At 45.1% G+C, this 15707-nt stretch overlaps 2 protein-coding genes across 7 annotated transcripts in view; one reads left to right on the plus strand and one right to left on the minus strand.

The window, feature by feature from the left end:
• The window catches only part of EIF5B (eukaryotic translation initiation factor 5B), a 37214-nt gene extending 34733 nt beyond the window's left edge, over positions 1–2481 (minus strand). The window contains exon 1 of one of the 2 annotated variants that reach the window (XM_075092910.1): positions 2366–2481. Coding sequence is in view for 1 of the 2 variants with exons in the window: in XM_075092900.1 (XP_074949001.1) it covers positions 1000–1331 (332 nt within the window). In the remaining variant the exon portion in view is untranslated. Of the gene's footprint in view, positions 1–999; positions 1464–2365 lie in introns of those variants that run through there. The other variant, XM_075092900.1, reaches the window with a different exon arrangement.
• Positions 1850–12572, plus strand: TXNDC9 (thioredoxin domain containing 9). 5 transcript variants are annotated; one of them, XM_075092999.1, is made up of 5 exons: positions 1850–2543; positions 4791–5007; positions 7305–7423; positions 8403–8657; positions 11022–12572. In XM_075092999.1, the coding sequence occupies exons 2-5, from the start codon at positions 4819–4821 to the stop codon at positions 11137–11139; spliced, it is 681 nt and encodes a 226-aa protein (XP_074949100.1). In that variant the 5' UTR covers positions 1850–2543; positions 4791–4818; the 3' UTR covers positions 11140–12572. The 5 variants fall into 5 exon arrangements, with proteins under 5 accessions (XP_074949100.1, XP_074949091.1, XP_074949128.1 ...); XM_075092990.1 differs by lacking the exon at positions 1850–2543 and adding an exon at positions 2662–3069; XM_075093027.1 differs by lacking the exon at positions 1850–2543 and adding an exon at positions 3116–3194.
• Positions 12573–15707: the final 3135 nt, after the last annotated feature.

Below are 15707 nucleotides of genomic sequence, written 5' to 3' on the forward strand. Positions count from 1 at the left end.
AGCTGTCTAAGTAAGAGAGTTGTACTGCTTCTAGCTCATACTCATTTTAAGACATCAGTTTTCATTTAACTTCTTGTCAGTATTAAGAACTAAAACACTCTCCAAATTGGCCATATCTTCTTATTTATTATCTTATAGTGACAAGTAACAACATGCTCTCTCCTGCTAGTGTATGTGCACACAATGTTATTCAGTCAGCTTTCCATATGGTTAATATAACTGCCAGTCTAAGAACCTCTTACAAAAAAAATAGTTTGCTGAGAGGACAGACTCCAAGACAATATGCACATAACCACAGAAGAAATCCTCTCATCCTGCAATCACTAAAATATGTAATATCCGCATTTATTAAAAGCGCACAAATCACTACGTTGGAGCAGGATCTACAGCACTGCCTCACATTAAAAAATAAAAAAAACCTGAACAAACCAATGCCACCTCAGGCACTGCAATTGCCCCATGAAACTACTTTTCAGACGACAATCGAGATGCGCACTGCAGGCGGCAGCCCTACCCCGCCTGCTCCAGGACAAACTCCCAGGGAGCCCGGCGGAGGCTCAGGGAAGCGCCTTTCGGAGGCAGCGCAAAGGCAGCGGCGGCAGTAGCAGCAACGGAGCCGCTCCGGTGCCGGGGGCCAAGCTCCCAGCCCCGCCGCCCGCGGGACACCCGGCCACGCCACCCCTCTACTCTCTCGGCCGCCCTCTCCCCGGGCCTCCGGCGCCGGCCGGGCCAGGCCCGCGCAGCCGGTGCCGCTGCTCCCCCGGGTGAGGGGCACAGACTGGGCTTCCGCCCCAATGCCGCCCGACCAACGACGGCCGGGCCAGGCCAGGCCTAGCGAGGCGCCGCCCGCCCGCTGCCTCCAGAAGAGGCCGCCAGCCCCGGCGACAGGGCCTGACTCAGCGCCGCGGCACCGGCGCTCGCCGCCGCTGTCAGAGGCCCGGGGTTAACGTGGAGGGGGGAAGTGGGGAAGAGGCCTGGGGAGGGGCGCCGCCGCCCTACCTGTCCTCGCTCTTGTTCTTCTGCTTCTTGCCCATGGCGGCGGCAGCCCCGGCCCTCGTCCCCCGCCTCCGCGCTGCCCGCCCGCTCGCGCGCAGCCCCGTGCATATGGGTAAGCCACCGCCCCGCCGCGCGCCGCGCACGCGCCCGCCCCGCCCCCGCCGTCCCGGCCTGCCTCGCGCCGGCACGCGACGAGCGGCGGCCGCTTCGCCAGACGGGCAGCGCCTCCCAGCGCTAGCGCTCCCTGCCGACCGGAGGGGGAGCGGGCCCGGCGCCGGCGGATCCCGCCTTGTCCCGCCTGCCGGGGACACCGGCCGCTCCCAGGGGTCCTTCATCCCCAGCGCTGCCCCGCGCCGGAGGCGAAGCCCACCCTCGGCCGCTGCTGTGACCGGCCTCCAGCCAGAACGGGGGTCAAGGGAGGCGGGGCCGGGTTTAGAGCCGAGTACGGAGGCGATGATCGCACTCGGCTCCGGGCGAGAAGTTCCCCTGCAAAGAGCTTGGCTGCTGGGAAGCAAAGTTAAAAGTATGGCGTTTCCTTCCCTCCTCGCCAGATCTCCTCAGCGTACAAAGCTTTTCCTCCCTCTCCCCTCCAAGCAGCCTCGCAGCCCGAGAGCTGCTGAAAGAGCGCCGCACTCTCCCACAGGAGAGGCTGCTGCGGGGCCGGGACAGGCGGCCTAAGGTCACGGGAAGGCGGCAGGTAAGCTGGTCAGCAAACGGTGTGTGTCACGGCAGAGGAGCTCTCCGGTGCAACCCCGTCTCCTCCCGGCCACCCTTCTCAAGAGCAAGGCAGGACGGAGCAGGAGGAACAGCGGTCACAGACATCACGCTGTTTAATATGCTTTGGGATCTGCACGTTTTCTGTCATTGTCATCAACCCGTCACAGCAATTCTTTTTGCGGGCAGAGCAAGTCTCACGGTTCCCTTCATCTTTCAGCCTCAGGATAACCACCTCCACCTTGCTTCGCTCCATAAACCCCTCCACTGCAAACTTCTCTCTGCCTTTACACAGCTACAACTCCGTATCAGCCCCTCCGGCCCGGGTACCCAGCAGACCGCTGATAAGGCCAAGTGCTTATCTTCCCGCCCCACCTTCCTCACCAGCATACTTCGGTACCGGGCAGTCAGATTTCCAGGAAACAGGAAAGCAAAACACTTCTTCGGGTTTTTATTTTGAATACACACTTTAATATCCCATTATTTAAATCTGTGGATCTTCTAAGCGCACGTCCAAGAAGAGCAAAGACACAACGAGCCCCGGCTACACCGAGACCTCCGTCTTCTCAGCGAGCCTTCCGGAGCGGTCCGGCCGAGCCGCGCCGCAGCCCGGCGCCCGCCCCCGCCCAGGCGCCGCCGTGCCGGCCGCCCTTACCTCACGGCACCGCTCCAGGGGACCGGCCCCGCCGCTCCCGGCCGTTACGCCCCGGCTCCCTGCGAGGGATCGCCCCAGGCCTCACACGCCCAACCCCCGAGGAGTCCCCCAGAGAGGAGGGGGGAGGAGGAAGGGGAGGCGAGCCCTCCCAGTCCCCGCCGGCAGCCGTTGCACAGAGGTAAGGGAAGGGGCGGGGCAGGTCACGCCCCCTCGCGGCCAAGCCCCGCCCAGAGCGGCGCGGCGGCGGGAGGCCGGCGGCTTAGAGCGGGAAGGGGGAGGTCTCCACCTCCTCCTCCGGCGGGTCAGGGGAAGGAAAGGCGGGGAGAGGATCTCCGCACGGCGGGAGGGGCGCGATTGCCAATGGGAGGGGAGCCGGGTGGGCAACGCCTCCCCGTACCGGTTTGCCTCCGCGGGGCGGAGCGGCGCCGCGGAAGGGGAGGGGCCGAGGGTGAGCCCCGCCCCTCCCGGCTATCGCCCGCCGGTGCAAACACCCACACCGGTGCCGCGCACGCGCGCTGTGCGCATAGCCGCCGTGGGGACTCTTCCGCCGCTCCGGCCAATGAATGGCGTCTGGGAGCTTTGCGAGCGCGCGTTAGGGGAGCCTCCCCGGCTCTCGCGAGACTCTGGCGGGGCGAGGCTGACCGGTGGGCGGGGAGAGGCGAGGCGCGGAACAGAGAGGCGGCGGTGGAGGAAGAGGAGGAGGGGTGAGCGGTGATTGTGCAGCAGGGGCCGGTGCCGTGGCCGAGGGAGGGAGGGAGGGAGGGAGGGAGGGCGGGCGGACGGACGGACGGACGGACGGACGACCCTTGTCCGTCAGGGCCCTAGGGAGGTGTGTGGCGGCTGCGCGACGCCCCGCCGTCTGCCGGTGCCCCTCGGCCCAGCTGCTGACTGTCTCCAGCGGGCGGTGCCGGCCGGGCCCTCAGCGCCCGTCCCTGGCGGAGCGGGTGGTGGGTCAGACCCCCGGGAGCCGGCCCCGGGCGCCGGCCCCCTCCTGCGTGACGGGGGCCTCGGTGGCAGCCCGGCTGCCGCGGGTGGGGGAGCCGGGAGTGGGGCCGCTGGGGGCCTCAGGCTGAGGTGGAGACTGGCTGGGGTTGGTTTTCCGTTTTCCTTCTGATTTGCTTGGAGGCCAAGCCTTCCTTTGCCTCAGCTGAGCAGGGGGCCCTCCCTCTCCCGAAGTCCTAGTGGCCTCTGATCTGTGCTAGCAAGGTTCTCATTTCCTTTGGAAATATAAGAAAGGGGGATGGAAAGCGCTAACGGGAGAGACTTTATAGTTGGCAGCGTCGGGGAGAGGGGCTGAAGACAAGGTGCTGCGGGTCAGAGCAAGTGTGGCTGTGACAGGAGTGGAGCGTGGCAGCAGGCTTAGCGCTGCTGGTGCTGCGTTACGCTTGGAGTGCTGCCGTGGTGTTGGTGCTTTGACCGTCGCTACTTAAAAGGCTTCCTTGCTTCTGTACGCAAGGTGCTTACAAAGCCAAAGGCGCTGGTAGTGTGGCTATTTTGAAATACAGCCAGGAGTACTCTGCAACCCAAATTCAGTACATCAAATCCCTGGCCTGCAGGTTGAGAATCTGGTTAGGGTGACTGTGCATTGTCCTCATTCCAAAACTCACTCATTACAGTGATAGTTTTTTGTAGCATAAATTTATTGGGGAGAGGAATCAATTATGCTGCCTCACCTCTTCGTGCACCCCAGTCTTAGTATTTTGTGCATTTTAAAGTGCTTGGGCTGGGAGAACTTTACAGAAAAATATTTTAGCTGTGTTTCTGTACACAGCAATTAGGTAGTGGTTGCTGGGGTTTTTAAATCCTTTCGCTACTGCCATAGGGTGATGTTTGCAACAGCAGTTTTCTTGTACTAATAGAAGCGGTGTATTGGCCTAAAGCGTTTGCCGTTGAGCACCTTGTCTTTTTTTTAGCTGAGTGTTAACTCAGATTTAAATATATTAACGTGCATCAGGTATTTAAAGTAATTAAATTTAAAATACTGGCAGAAACTTAGATACTGAGCATTGCTTAGGCTTGTTCTGAGACATCTTATACCTCCTGCCAGCAGCTTGGAGTTTTCCGATTGCATCTTCTAGTTTCAGAATATTTATTAAAGGTACATGGATCTGGCCCAGGATGAGTGTTCCTTTGGAACTGGTGAATTTTACTTCTTCATATTGACAAGTAATTTCAGGTAACTGTGTGCTTTCAGCAGCTGCCTTTAGGATCAAGAGAATATGACTTGACAGGTATCTTTGTTGCCATCTGTTTCCTGTGAAAGTATTCCCCAAAGGGGGTTGCAATACAGAAAAGAACTATCTACTGTTATCTTCAAATAGGATAGCATTTTGTTTCTCTACAGTGTGAACTGCAAGTAAGAGAGGTCAGGCTTTTAATTAATTGTTTGTATAAATGTTAATTCCATGTATCACTATTTCCATAGCTCTGAAGAGATCACTTTCTAGTTAAAGATGGCTGCCGATACCTCTGTTGAAATACTTCAAAAAGTTCTGGAGAATGAAATACTTCAGACTACCAAGGTTGTGGAAGAACATCTGGATGCTGAATTGCAGAAGCTGGATCAAATGGATGAAGATGAATTGGAATGCCTTAAACAAAGGAGGCTTGAGGCACTAAAAAAGGCCCAGCAGCAGAAACAAGTAATTCCTGTAGCAATATAAACTCTTGATGTGTACAGCGTAACGGACTTTTATCCTAGGGAAATTGTATATGTGAACTAAGTGTTTTGGGATTGTTTGGGTTTTTTGCTCTGGGTTGTTTTTTTTTTGTTGTTTTTTTCTTTTCTTCCTCACCTTTCTGTAGCTATTAATTTAAAATTATTCAGCAAAGCAAGTGTCTGTCAGTGTGTGAATGCTTTGTAATTTTAACAGAAGGAGAGGAGAACTTCTGTGATTGTTTACAGTAAGGATAGGATAAAGAGTCTTGCACAAAGATTTGAGTTTGTCCATATTAGCTGAATATTGCTATCTGGAAGCATAAGCCTTGTAGGCAACCTAGTCGTAAGCCTGTAGGTTCCTTAAGCTTCTGAATTCTGGAGATTGTTAGTTATGGCATGTAAGTGATGCATGCTCTTCTCTTAAGTTATTTTGTAGAATAATGCAAGGTCTTTCCTTGTTCTTAGAGTCAAATCGTTTGTCCCACTCCTAACCCAATGAAAGTCTTTGTTTGACTGCTGGTTTCTTCTTGTGGGAAAGAAATTCTGCTTTTGTCCCTATTACCTCAGGCTAAATTGTGGTCTTTGTGCTCCCCAGAAAGTCTCTCTGAACACCATTCTCGCCAAAATTTTGGTAACAGGCGGTGTGAGACCGGAATTGTAAATAGGGAAGCCGTAGGTTTCATAGCTTACTCCATCTGAGCAGACTTAAACAAAGAAATAGACTGGATTGGAGGGTAGGTGACCGGGTTGAAAGGAGATGCTCTGGCTGTGGTGGAACCCATAAACGTCAATGCTATGCTTTGAAACAGGAATGCAGCAAAATGTCATGGCATGGTTGGGATGCTGGAGAACAGGCACTGTTAGCGGCTTTGATTCTATAAATGTGGAAGTAGAGAAAGTGGTGTGCTATTTGCTTGCCTTCAGAAGTTCAGTTTATGTTTGATTCTAGGGTTTTCCTTTTTCAGAAGTCATAAAACTTGGATGTTCTTAGATGTGAACAGGTGCGAAAACTTGTTCGTGTCGCTTGACCTTAAGTCACTCTTCTCATGCATTTTCAAATGCAAATTTGATGTAGAATACTACTCAGTAAAAGGAGTAAACTGCCACACTCTTCTGGAATAGGATTGTGCAGAGCATAATTAATGTGTACCCACTGTTGAAGGATAAGTCAGTTCTTGATTTGTGTCATGACGACTTCTTTATGCGCTCATACTTATATGTATTGTTAATGTCTACAATGGTCATGAAATTCTTTGTTCTGTCCTAATTTAGCTTACAGGGTATTTTTGGTTTGCTTGGAAATCTTTTTTTTTTTTTTTCCTTCTCCCCATTCTGCTGAGACAAAACTGCAAGATCAAGAACAGTGATTTATCTAAATTCCTCCCCCGCTCCCCCCTCCCCCGAAACTAAAGTTTTTTGTCAAGTTCTAGTTCTTCCATTCAATTCAACTTCTTCTCTGTGAAGTCATACTGCACTATTTCTAATCATTTAGCTTAGTCTGTACTTGTTTTAATATGCTACAGTTAACTTCCAGTATTGTAGAAGCTGGGTTTTCTTCTTAAGTGCATTTGTTGAAAATCTAGATGATTAGCTTTTTAAAAACTGTATTTGCATGCTTAATCAGGCAGTTTTTGAAGTTGCCTGTAAATTTTAGCTTGTGCAATTCTGTTTCTCCATACATTTTGGAACTGATGGTATGCATGCATTTTCTGAATGGTTTTCTGGAAGCCTGGCTCATATTAAGATACCTTCAGTGTATATTTGATAAATGTCATCTGTTGCAGGTGAGTTAGTAGGCGCTTTTCTCACTGATTTTTTTCATACAGGGAAAAATCAGAATAAATCCATTTTAGTACATGTAATGACTTGAATCAGTTTTAGACAAGAGTTCTTTGAGTATACAAACACATTTCAGAGAGAGTAGCCCAAGCAGTTTTCAAATGCTAATTTTCTGTCATTGGTGTTCTCTTTGAACTAGTCTAGTCTTATTGAGAGGCTGTACTGCAGAAATATATGCAGCTCTGTACAAGATTTGTGTTTCCAAATGGGTAAGGTAGCTTTACTGCTCAGCCACCTGTCTGTTGTTGAGAAACAGGCAATCCTAATGGCATTTGCGTATTTTCAAAAAAGGGGGCAAGTAATTTCTTTCTCCTTCTATTACTGTATGAAATGGGTTTCCACTACAGGCCCTCTCTTTTTCTTAAAAGCTGTAGAGCTTGCATGACAGGTGCAGGACCAACAAACTCCAAACTAATTATTTCCTTTTATGTTTTCTAAAAGGAGTGGCTTTCAAAAGGACATGGAGAATACAGAGAAATCCCAAGTGAGAGAGACTTTTTCCAAGAAGTAAAAGAAAGTAAAAACGTGGTTTGCCATTTCTATAGAGATACAACTTTCAGGTATAGTAAATAAGCTATGCTCAAGAGACATTTTGTTTATAGATGTCTGTAAAAACTGACATGTTCTTTTGTTCTTTCAAATCCCACAAATAAATAGGCGTTTCTAGAAGTATTCACATTTCTTCATTTTCCAAGCCTTGCTCCCTTCTCAAGACGTTCGATTTTTAAATTTTTTTTTTCCATTCCAGTTAATCTGGGTATGATTTGGCAGTGATAAATACTCTGTTACATAGCTGATTAGAATATAAATGTATAACTTTTTTTTTTTATCTGCTCGGCTCTCCTCTTGAGTTAAGGGATAGTCACATCACAGAGTTCGTGCAGCTAAGCCAAACCAGTTAAAGACAACAATCCAGGAAGTGGAGGTTGCAGGTGACAATCCACAAACCTCTGCCAAATTGTATGGTCACTCCTATTCCATTGCAACAGAAAAGTGAAATATTTTTGCCTATAACACTATTGAAGCAGTCTGTGCAAATCACTTTTTTTCTGTACAATGAGTTACTGCATCTCAGTTTTAGAGGTGGTGACTGGAAAAAAAACGAAACGCTGTAACATGTTGAGAGTACTTTTCTGAAGACGTAAAGTTTGTTATAGAGAAATTTTTCCATCTGATAGGCAGTAAGGATAGAGCAGGAAGAATGGAAGTCAGAGGGTAATTTCATCAGTAAATGCAGGCCTCAAAAAATGAGAGAGACTTTCAGGTGTATGTTGGAGTAATTAGGAAGAAATAAGAGAAGTGGTGGTGTAATTGTGCAGTAAAGGTGCTCCAGGGTGTTATTCTATTAGTCGTTAATTCCAGCTTATTTGAAACACAGTTTCTCTCAAAACTAAATTCTTAATTACAAAGGTTGTGTCTGAGGAATTAACATGATAGAACTAGCTCTTTACTGTTACTTTTAAACTTTCTCTAAAATATGCGTTATTCAGCTTATTGATTCTAACACTTCACATATTTGGATTTGTTTTTTCTTCACAGGTGCCAAATAATGGACAAACATTTGACTGTATTGGCAAAAAAGCATATTGAGACAAAATTCTTGAAATTAAATGCTGAAAAATCTCCTTTCTTGTGTGAGAGACTGCGCATCAAAGTAATTCCCACTCTAGCACTAGTAAAAGATGGAAAAACACAAGACTATGTTGTGGGCTTTACTGATCTCGGTAACACTGATGACTTCACTACAGAGACCTTAGAATGGAGATTAGGCTGTGCAAATGTAATTAATTACAGGTAATTAATTATTTTGTGATTGTTTTATTTTTGGGAGAACATGGTTGCAGACAGGAGAATCTGTAAAAGTTTGTAACTTTGATATTTTCTATGCTTAAGACACATGAGAGTTTAATCCAGTTATTTAATCTGCATATTTTGGCAAGGGAAAGAAGAGAATATCTCTTTGGTAAAGTATTGAGACATTATAATAAGTGTTACATTGTCCTTTTTGTACAGTAATAAAAATAAAGGGAGTTCTTGCCGTGAGGGGTGTAGAGTAGCTACACTGCTTTGATGTGGCCTCTCAGAGTAGTGCATCTAATAAAATCCTTTCTAAATCAGCTACAGATGCTTAAATGCCACAGTTACAATGCAGTAAAGTTTGAGCATTTTTAATCCACTTGAAAGAAAGCTCCGCAAGTTATCCTTCGTCCATATTACATACATGAATCTATGAGTCCATACATGAGTCCATATTACATACATGAATATGGGTTTTTTTCCCAATGAACAATACAGAAAGTGAAAATGAGTTGCGGAAGTGCAAATAAAATATTTGTGTAACAGTACAATATAATCATCATAAATCCCACGTTTAAGACTACAGGATAGAAGGCAATAGAAGATAACTGTCACCACAATAGCCTAATTTTACAGGAGAATCAATTACCAGAACTTGCTTTGCTTTGCTTTGCTTTCTAGTGCAGCTAAAACATCATCTTTATCTTTGTAGGTTAATTTTGCTCTTATGTTTTGAATGTGTTTGGGTTTGTTTTTCTTTTTAATTTTAAATTTCATTATCTGAATTTATTTCAATGTCTAATTCCCAAATTTTGGCAAGAAGTATTGTTGTGTCTTAAAGGCAAAGAAACTACTGTTCAATTTAGCTTAGTAGCTGTTGGACTTCAGATGAAATGACTGAAATGGAAATTTGTCGTCCAAAACAAGTGGTAATATCCACTTCCCAGTTCAGTAACAAGCAAATACGCAAAGGAGAGAAAGGCAGCTTGGTAATATGTTCTAGACAGCAACAGCCTTTTATGGGAGAAATCTTTCAGTGGAGTTGTACCAAGCTGCGTTGAATTTTCTAAATGTTAGTACGTTGGCTTATGGCATTAATTTACTTCCTACTTGGCTCTGTTAGTACTGTGTATTCTGCTCTTTGCTCCTTGTGGAGTGGGGAGGAGTTGTGTTCTTTGTTCATTTTGCCAGATCCCGAGTTTGGTACCCTGGCTTTGCAAAGTGAGCCATGGTATCCGCCCAGCCCAGGAGACCCGTTCCAGGAGACATCCATTTCTGTACAAGTGTTGCGTTTCCACACTGCTCTGAATACAATGTCCTGCTCTCTGGAGTTCCTGAAAAGGAGATAGTCCTCCCTGAGGCCTAGAAACAGTTCTTTTTCTTCAGCCTGTGGGATAGCAGATGGTGAAAGGATATACTGTATTTAGGGGAAAAACTGTTCAGGTCACACTGGTTGACCAAAAACAGGTGTATTGACTTATTACTGACATGTAATTAACTAGCAATCAGTGAACTGTATGTTTAGGATCAATATCGGCAAAATGTTATTTGGAAAATGTTAACACCTACGAATTTCTAAACACCCTTCTATAGTTAATTCCAGAAAGTTCTAATTGCTTGCTCACTCACTGACACCTAGCTGCAAACCCCTTGCAGGTCATGTGAGTGAAAGCAAGCACAATATTTTCTGAGCAGGGGAGGGGATTCCCTTCCTCACTCACCCCTGCTGTAGGAGATGTGGATGCTCCGGCTTGACATGAGCATCTGCTGTTCCCATCAACCCATGGACTGACATGCTGGTGAGGAAGCCCCTACAAGGTCATGCACACCAAGGTGCGAGTCCAGCCATATTCCCCTAACTAGAGCACAGTGTCAGATGGGGAAGCTGCTGTGTCCAGCCTAGGCAGAGATAGTACAAAGTGACTTCTAGCATTACAAAACCCAGTTTTGACTTATCTGTTTCTACTCCAAAGTCCCTGTTAAAAAATTTTAGCTTCTTTTGTATTTCTGGCTCCTCAATTGTTTTGAAAAGTCTCTCTCTAATTCCCTGTTTACTGTTTAAACTGACAGATGGTTGTCTTTAGCACGATCAGTTTGCAGCAAAAGCCCTTTCAGGCAGGTTTTGTCTAGAGCTCTGCTTACAGGTGCTGTTTACACTCATGGTCCTGTCTTAACTACAGTTATCCAGGCCGTTTTGTCCAGGATATGCTATGCTAGCGACACCGCAGCACTACTTAGGGTGGCTTTAGGGTGTAGGGGTTGTGTTCTCTTACAACGTTCTCCTGGAGAAACAGGTAGAGATGCTACTTACTGTCTCCATGAATACGGCTTTAATCAACGTGTCTTATTCTTTTCCTCTAGCGGGAACCTGATGGACCCACCTTTTCAAAGCCAAAAGAAATTTGGAACAAGCTTTACAAAGTTGGATAAGAAGACCATCAGAGGAAAGAAATATGATTCAGATTCTGATGATGACTAGAAGAACAGCTAAATGTATTTGTAAATCATCTTTTGTTTATGCTTGGTACATTTCTAAGAATGTTTTTTATAAAGCTTACTGCTTTTCATTACATCTGCACATAATGCTCATTTTTCTATACAGTTTTATACAACTGAGTCATAGCAGAAAAAAGCTTAAATATTTTTTTCCCCTCTTTGGAAGTCATTTGTAATCCAAAAATCTGAGTCCTAACTAAATAACGTGACAAATGATGAACTTTGTCTTAAGTATAAGTTTATGAAGTGTTCTGAAGTAACTGTTAGAAACAACTGTACCAAGTCAGACCAAAGGTCCCTCTGGCCCAGAATCCCGTCTCAGTGGCCAAAAGCAGGTGCACAAGGAAGAGCAAAAACAGGGTGAGCAGATTGCAACGCTTCCCCAGAATATACTTTAAGTAATGTGTGGCTTGGGGAAATCCATATCTGAGAGCTGGTTAAAATCGTGGAAGAAGGACTCTTTAAATCAATCCTCACAGTGTCCTAGCATCCACATCGTGTGGCAAGGAATCCACAGTTTAACTGTGTTGTGTGGAGAACTACTTCTTATTGTTTTCCTTTAATCTCAGTTCCAGGTTTTTTTCTAATTTTCTTATTAAAGGAGATGATAGACACCTCTTTTGAAAGATTTTCCCCTATCAGTTCCTCTTCCAGTTGTCTTTTTAAATTTATTGGTGCTTACATTATCAGTAAAGCACTGCAAAATGATTAGTAAAGGAATTGTGCGTTTTAACGAATGATTGCTTATCTTATGGTGCCATATCATGACATTGAATAACTTAACTACATTGCACTATAAGTTGTAAAAACAGTCGTAACTTCTGTGAATTCTGAAACAGATGGTCAAGAGAAATGCCCTTTTACCATCTATGTATGCTGCATGTTAAAGCTGATACAGCGGGTAATAGCACATAGTAACATAGTAACAAGCATATTGAAAACAGCCTTGTTCGCAGGTTTGTATAATTCTGTGGTTTTGAATGTGGGATTTTATAGCAGATGCTTTGTACAAGAGAGTAGAATAGAGAAGAGTATTTGGGAGAAACCTTGATCTGTTAAGTTTAGCTATAGCGCCGTATACTGTGTACTGTTCTTCAGTAATGGACAGAGTTTTCAAGGGAGGTCTTCCTTGGAACACAGCGTAAAATTTCTGGCTAGGTGAAGAGTTGATGAGTTTTGTTTTAGTTTTTAAAAAAAAAAAAAAAAGTTTGCTGTGTGCTGAAGGACCCTTTTGAGGTGGTACTTTCAATCCAGTTGGCCCAAAATGCAGTGAAGTGGGTCTAGTCAGTCTTGCTGCCTTGTAGTGGAGAACACTTGTGATCAGGCCAGCCCAGCAATATATCTCTGTAACCAAGTTTAAAAAATGATACTTTATTTCTGTTCATGTACATTGAAATAAAATTATTTTAATTCTAACGTTGACTTATGCATCCTTTCAAATAAGGTGGGCTAGGTGCTGTGGGTTATTTTTTGCTCTTAATAAGGTCCATCAGAAAGCTGCATGTGCTGTTTCTAGATTTCTAGCAAACTATATACAGTTCTGTCTAACCTCACTTTGAGACGGCAATCAGCTTAAGATGTACACAGCTGCCCATTAATCTACTGGAAGCATAAAGTAGACTTGCTTTGAATTGACCTCCTTTTTCATGCACAAAATCTCTAAATACACTAGAAAGTGCTCTTATGGGTTTTTTTCCTTCCCATCCAGTTGCATGAAACTTAATTAGGAAACCAATGTTCCAACAGTATTTTTAAGATTTCCTTAGCAGGACTCATCTCTGAGTCCTAATTATGTTGAGTAGGCTGTGGAAATATAAAACCATGTCTAACGTAGTTGCGTGCTGTGTGGAAACAAGTGGGCTTGTCAGGATTCCAGCGTGGTGTGTTGTTAGAGGTTATTCAGTTCCGTGTGTGAATAGCCCCATTACAAACTCAATGCAAAGCCTAGTCAGAGTCTGTGATTTCATGTCACTTTAAGCTGCTGATTTTTTTCTAGGTTAATCTTCAGTTGGACCTCTTCCTTCATCTGGCTTGCAGTATGGCCCCATGCACTCCAAGTGTGAATTTTATTTTGGCTGAAACTTAAAAATTCTTAAAGAACTGGAAAATTCTTCTAGTTTGAGTAGTGAGGAACAAATTATTCTTCTACGGTAGAGCTTGGTGATTTTACAGTGCAGATTAAATAATGAACTGTCCATGATAATAAGATCTGGGTCAGCAAGCGAGAACTGTAAACGATGCAGAGAACACCAACTCAGATGTCAGCCGTACAGACTTGAAAAAGCACAAAACTTAACTTTGTCAACAGCAACCTAGTGGCAATATGGCCAATAGATGAGAAGGTGAGGATGATGATGGTGGTGCACAATATCTAGAAAGGATGCAGGTTGCATGTGATTAATTGCTTACAGCAGATGGATAGTGTATGTAAGGACATGACTAAGGTTCCTGAGCCTAGACTAATGACGAAATGGTACCTGGTCTGGCTTGTGTTAGCCATGAAAGGGTATTATATAATAGAGATGAGAAATGTTCACGTACAGCTTTTGAAGTTATGGGGCTTATGCATGAACTCGGCATGTAACTTCAGTAATGATTAGTGCTTAAGTCTGTGCTTGATGCTTGCATGAAGTAATCATTAAAGAAATGCATGGAGACAACAATAACCAAACAAGATCTGTCTTGTTCAGCTCTTAACGCTCGATTATTTGGACTTCACGGGGCACTCTTCGATTGCTGATTGATCCTGCGTTACACTTGTGACGGTCAGCTCAAGAGATCTACCTAGAAGTTAAGTGCTGAGTTGAGCTTTGGGATTTGGGAAGTGTGAAGAAGTCTGGTCCCTGAAAGAGGTGGGATGATAAACTCTGGAGAGAGCAACAACTGAGCAGCTGCTCTCAGACCCCATTAGTAGGTTGGATTGCCTGCAAGTGTAATAGTGGTCACTGAGAGAGGCCGACTCAAAAGGTGAATTGATGCCTTCCAGTCCTTGGTTCCAAGTAATCCACATTGTGCTATTTCCCATCTAGAAATTCTAAAAAGAGTACTTCTTTACAGAAATGCCTATAGAAAATTCAGGCCTTGACCAGTACAGTTTCTAAAACAGGCCTTTTGTCTTCCATGTAAGAGTAAAGCCAGTGCCCTCAACTTGGTGCCAGGGGTGCTGTCATTTTGTCTCTTGCATACGCGCACATACACAAGCAGGTGCAGAAAACGTACGGCTCTTGTACTCATTGCCTAATCAATAGCTGTGTATTCCACTTTTTTTAAAGGAAAGTTCTGTCAGTAGTGGGTTGATTGTCTGTCTCTTTAGAACTGCTGCGTACAACAGTTCAAGAGTGAGGGTTACGCTCCAGAGCTTAAGGAAAGCCCTCTAGGAATCAGAAGTGGAGGGTTCTTCATGTTACAGTAGAATATTTTAGAACTGTTCGGAGGGGGGACATTGCCCCTGAGCCGCCTTTAAAGGGTATACAGATAGGTTCAACCACTTTTGAGCAAATTACTGCTTGGAAGGTTTACTCTTATCCTTTCTCTTGGATCATGCTTTGGATCCTTCGGTGTTAAGTCTGTCTCATTTGATTGTGGTGATCCAAGGCGTTCAAGTCACCCAGATGTTCCTTGTTATTCATCCCTCTGGAGAGCACCGTTCTGTATCATGCACTGCAAAAGGAAACATATGCCCATACCTTCTTCATCAATTTAAGTTAACGCGTCAAACTAGCTAAAGTGCTACACAGGAGACCAGAGCATCACCCAAAAAAATTTGTTCAAATTTGGTGGATTAATTTTAAGTGTGTGTACACTGAGAGGTATTTGATGCCTGTTGGTGGAAAGGGAATTGTTAAGCAAATTTGCTTGTAGAGATCCTATGAGGTACATATTTTAAGGCTACATTTTTTTGGATTAGCTATTACAGTCATGGCTTGAGCTGCCTAAAATAACTCACCGCTGATCCAGGAGCCATGTAGCTGTGTCCACTCGGTGTTGAATCTGTGGTAATATGCTTTGCCTTTGTGAACGCAACCTGTTCAGACATCGTCTACCTGGTGGTATGATTTCAACATTTGACTCTTATAAAAAAGGTTTAAAAATTAACGTACCTGCTTCACAAACCATGCAATCTCCAGTAACCATTGGCTTTTCCCAAGATGACACTGTATGAAAATCAGGTATCGTAATACGCAAAACTCCATTAATTCCTTTCCTGACCTTCCTCCTTGCTAATTATCTCTTTTGTTAGTGTGCTGCCCTAGAAAAAAGTCTGAAATTGTTTCCTGTTTGGTTTCTAAAATGTTGACAGTCCTCAATGCTTTGTATCATGAATTCCAGGCACACAGAAATGCTCTTAATAGTTATCATGATTAATGGGTAAAGTTAATAATTAATGTTAGTTTGACATCCCTGTGAGTCATGAATGTCCTATTCTCAATTTGTATGTGGGAAATTAAAATGAGACTAGCTCTGCCAAAGGACCTGGGAACATCAAGAGTTAGGAGCTCCAGTATCTAATTTCAGTCTCTTCCCGGAGTCCAGATTTGGGATTAGGCGTGT

This window comes from Phalacrocorax aristotelis, chromosome 1, assembly GCF_949628215.1.
Source record: "Phalacrocorax aristotelis chromosome 1, bGulAri2.1, whole genome shotgun sequence".
Classification (NCBI taxonomy): domain Eukaryota; kingdom Metazoa; phylum Chordata; class Aves; order Suliformes; family Phalacrocoracidae; genus Phalacrocorax; species Phalacrocorax aristotelis.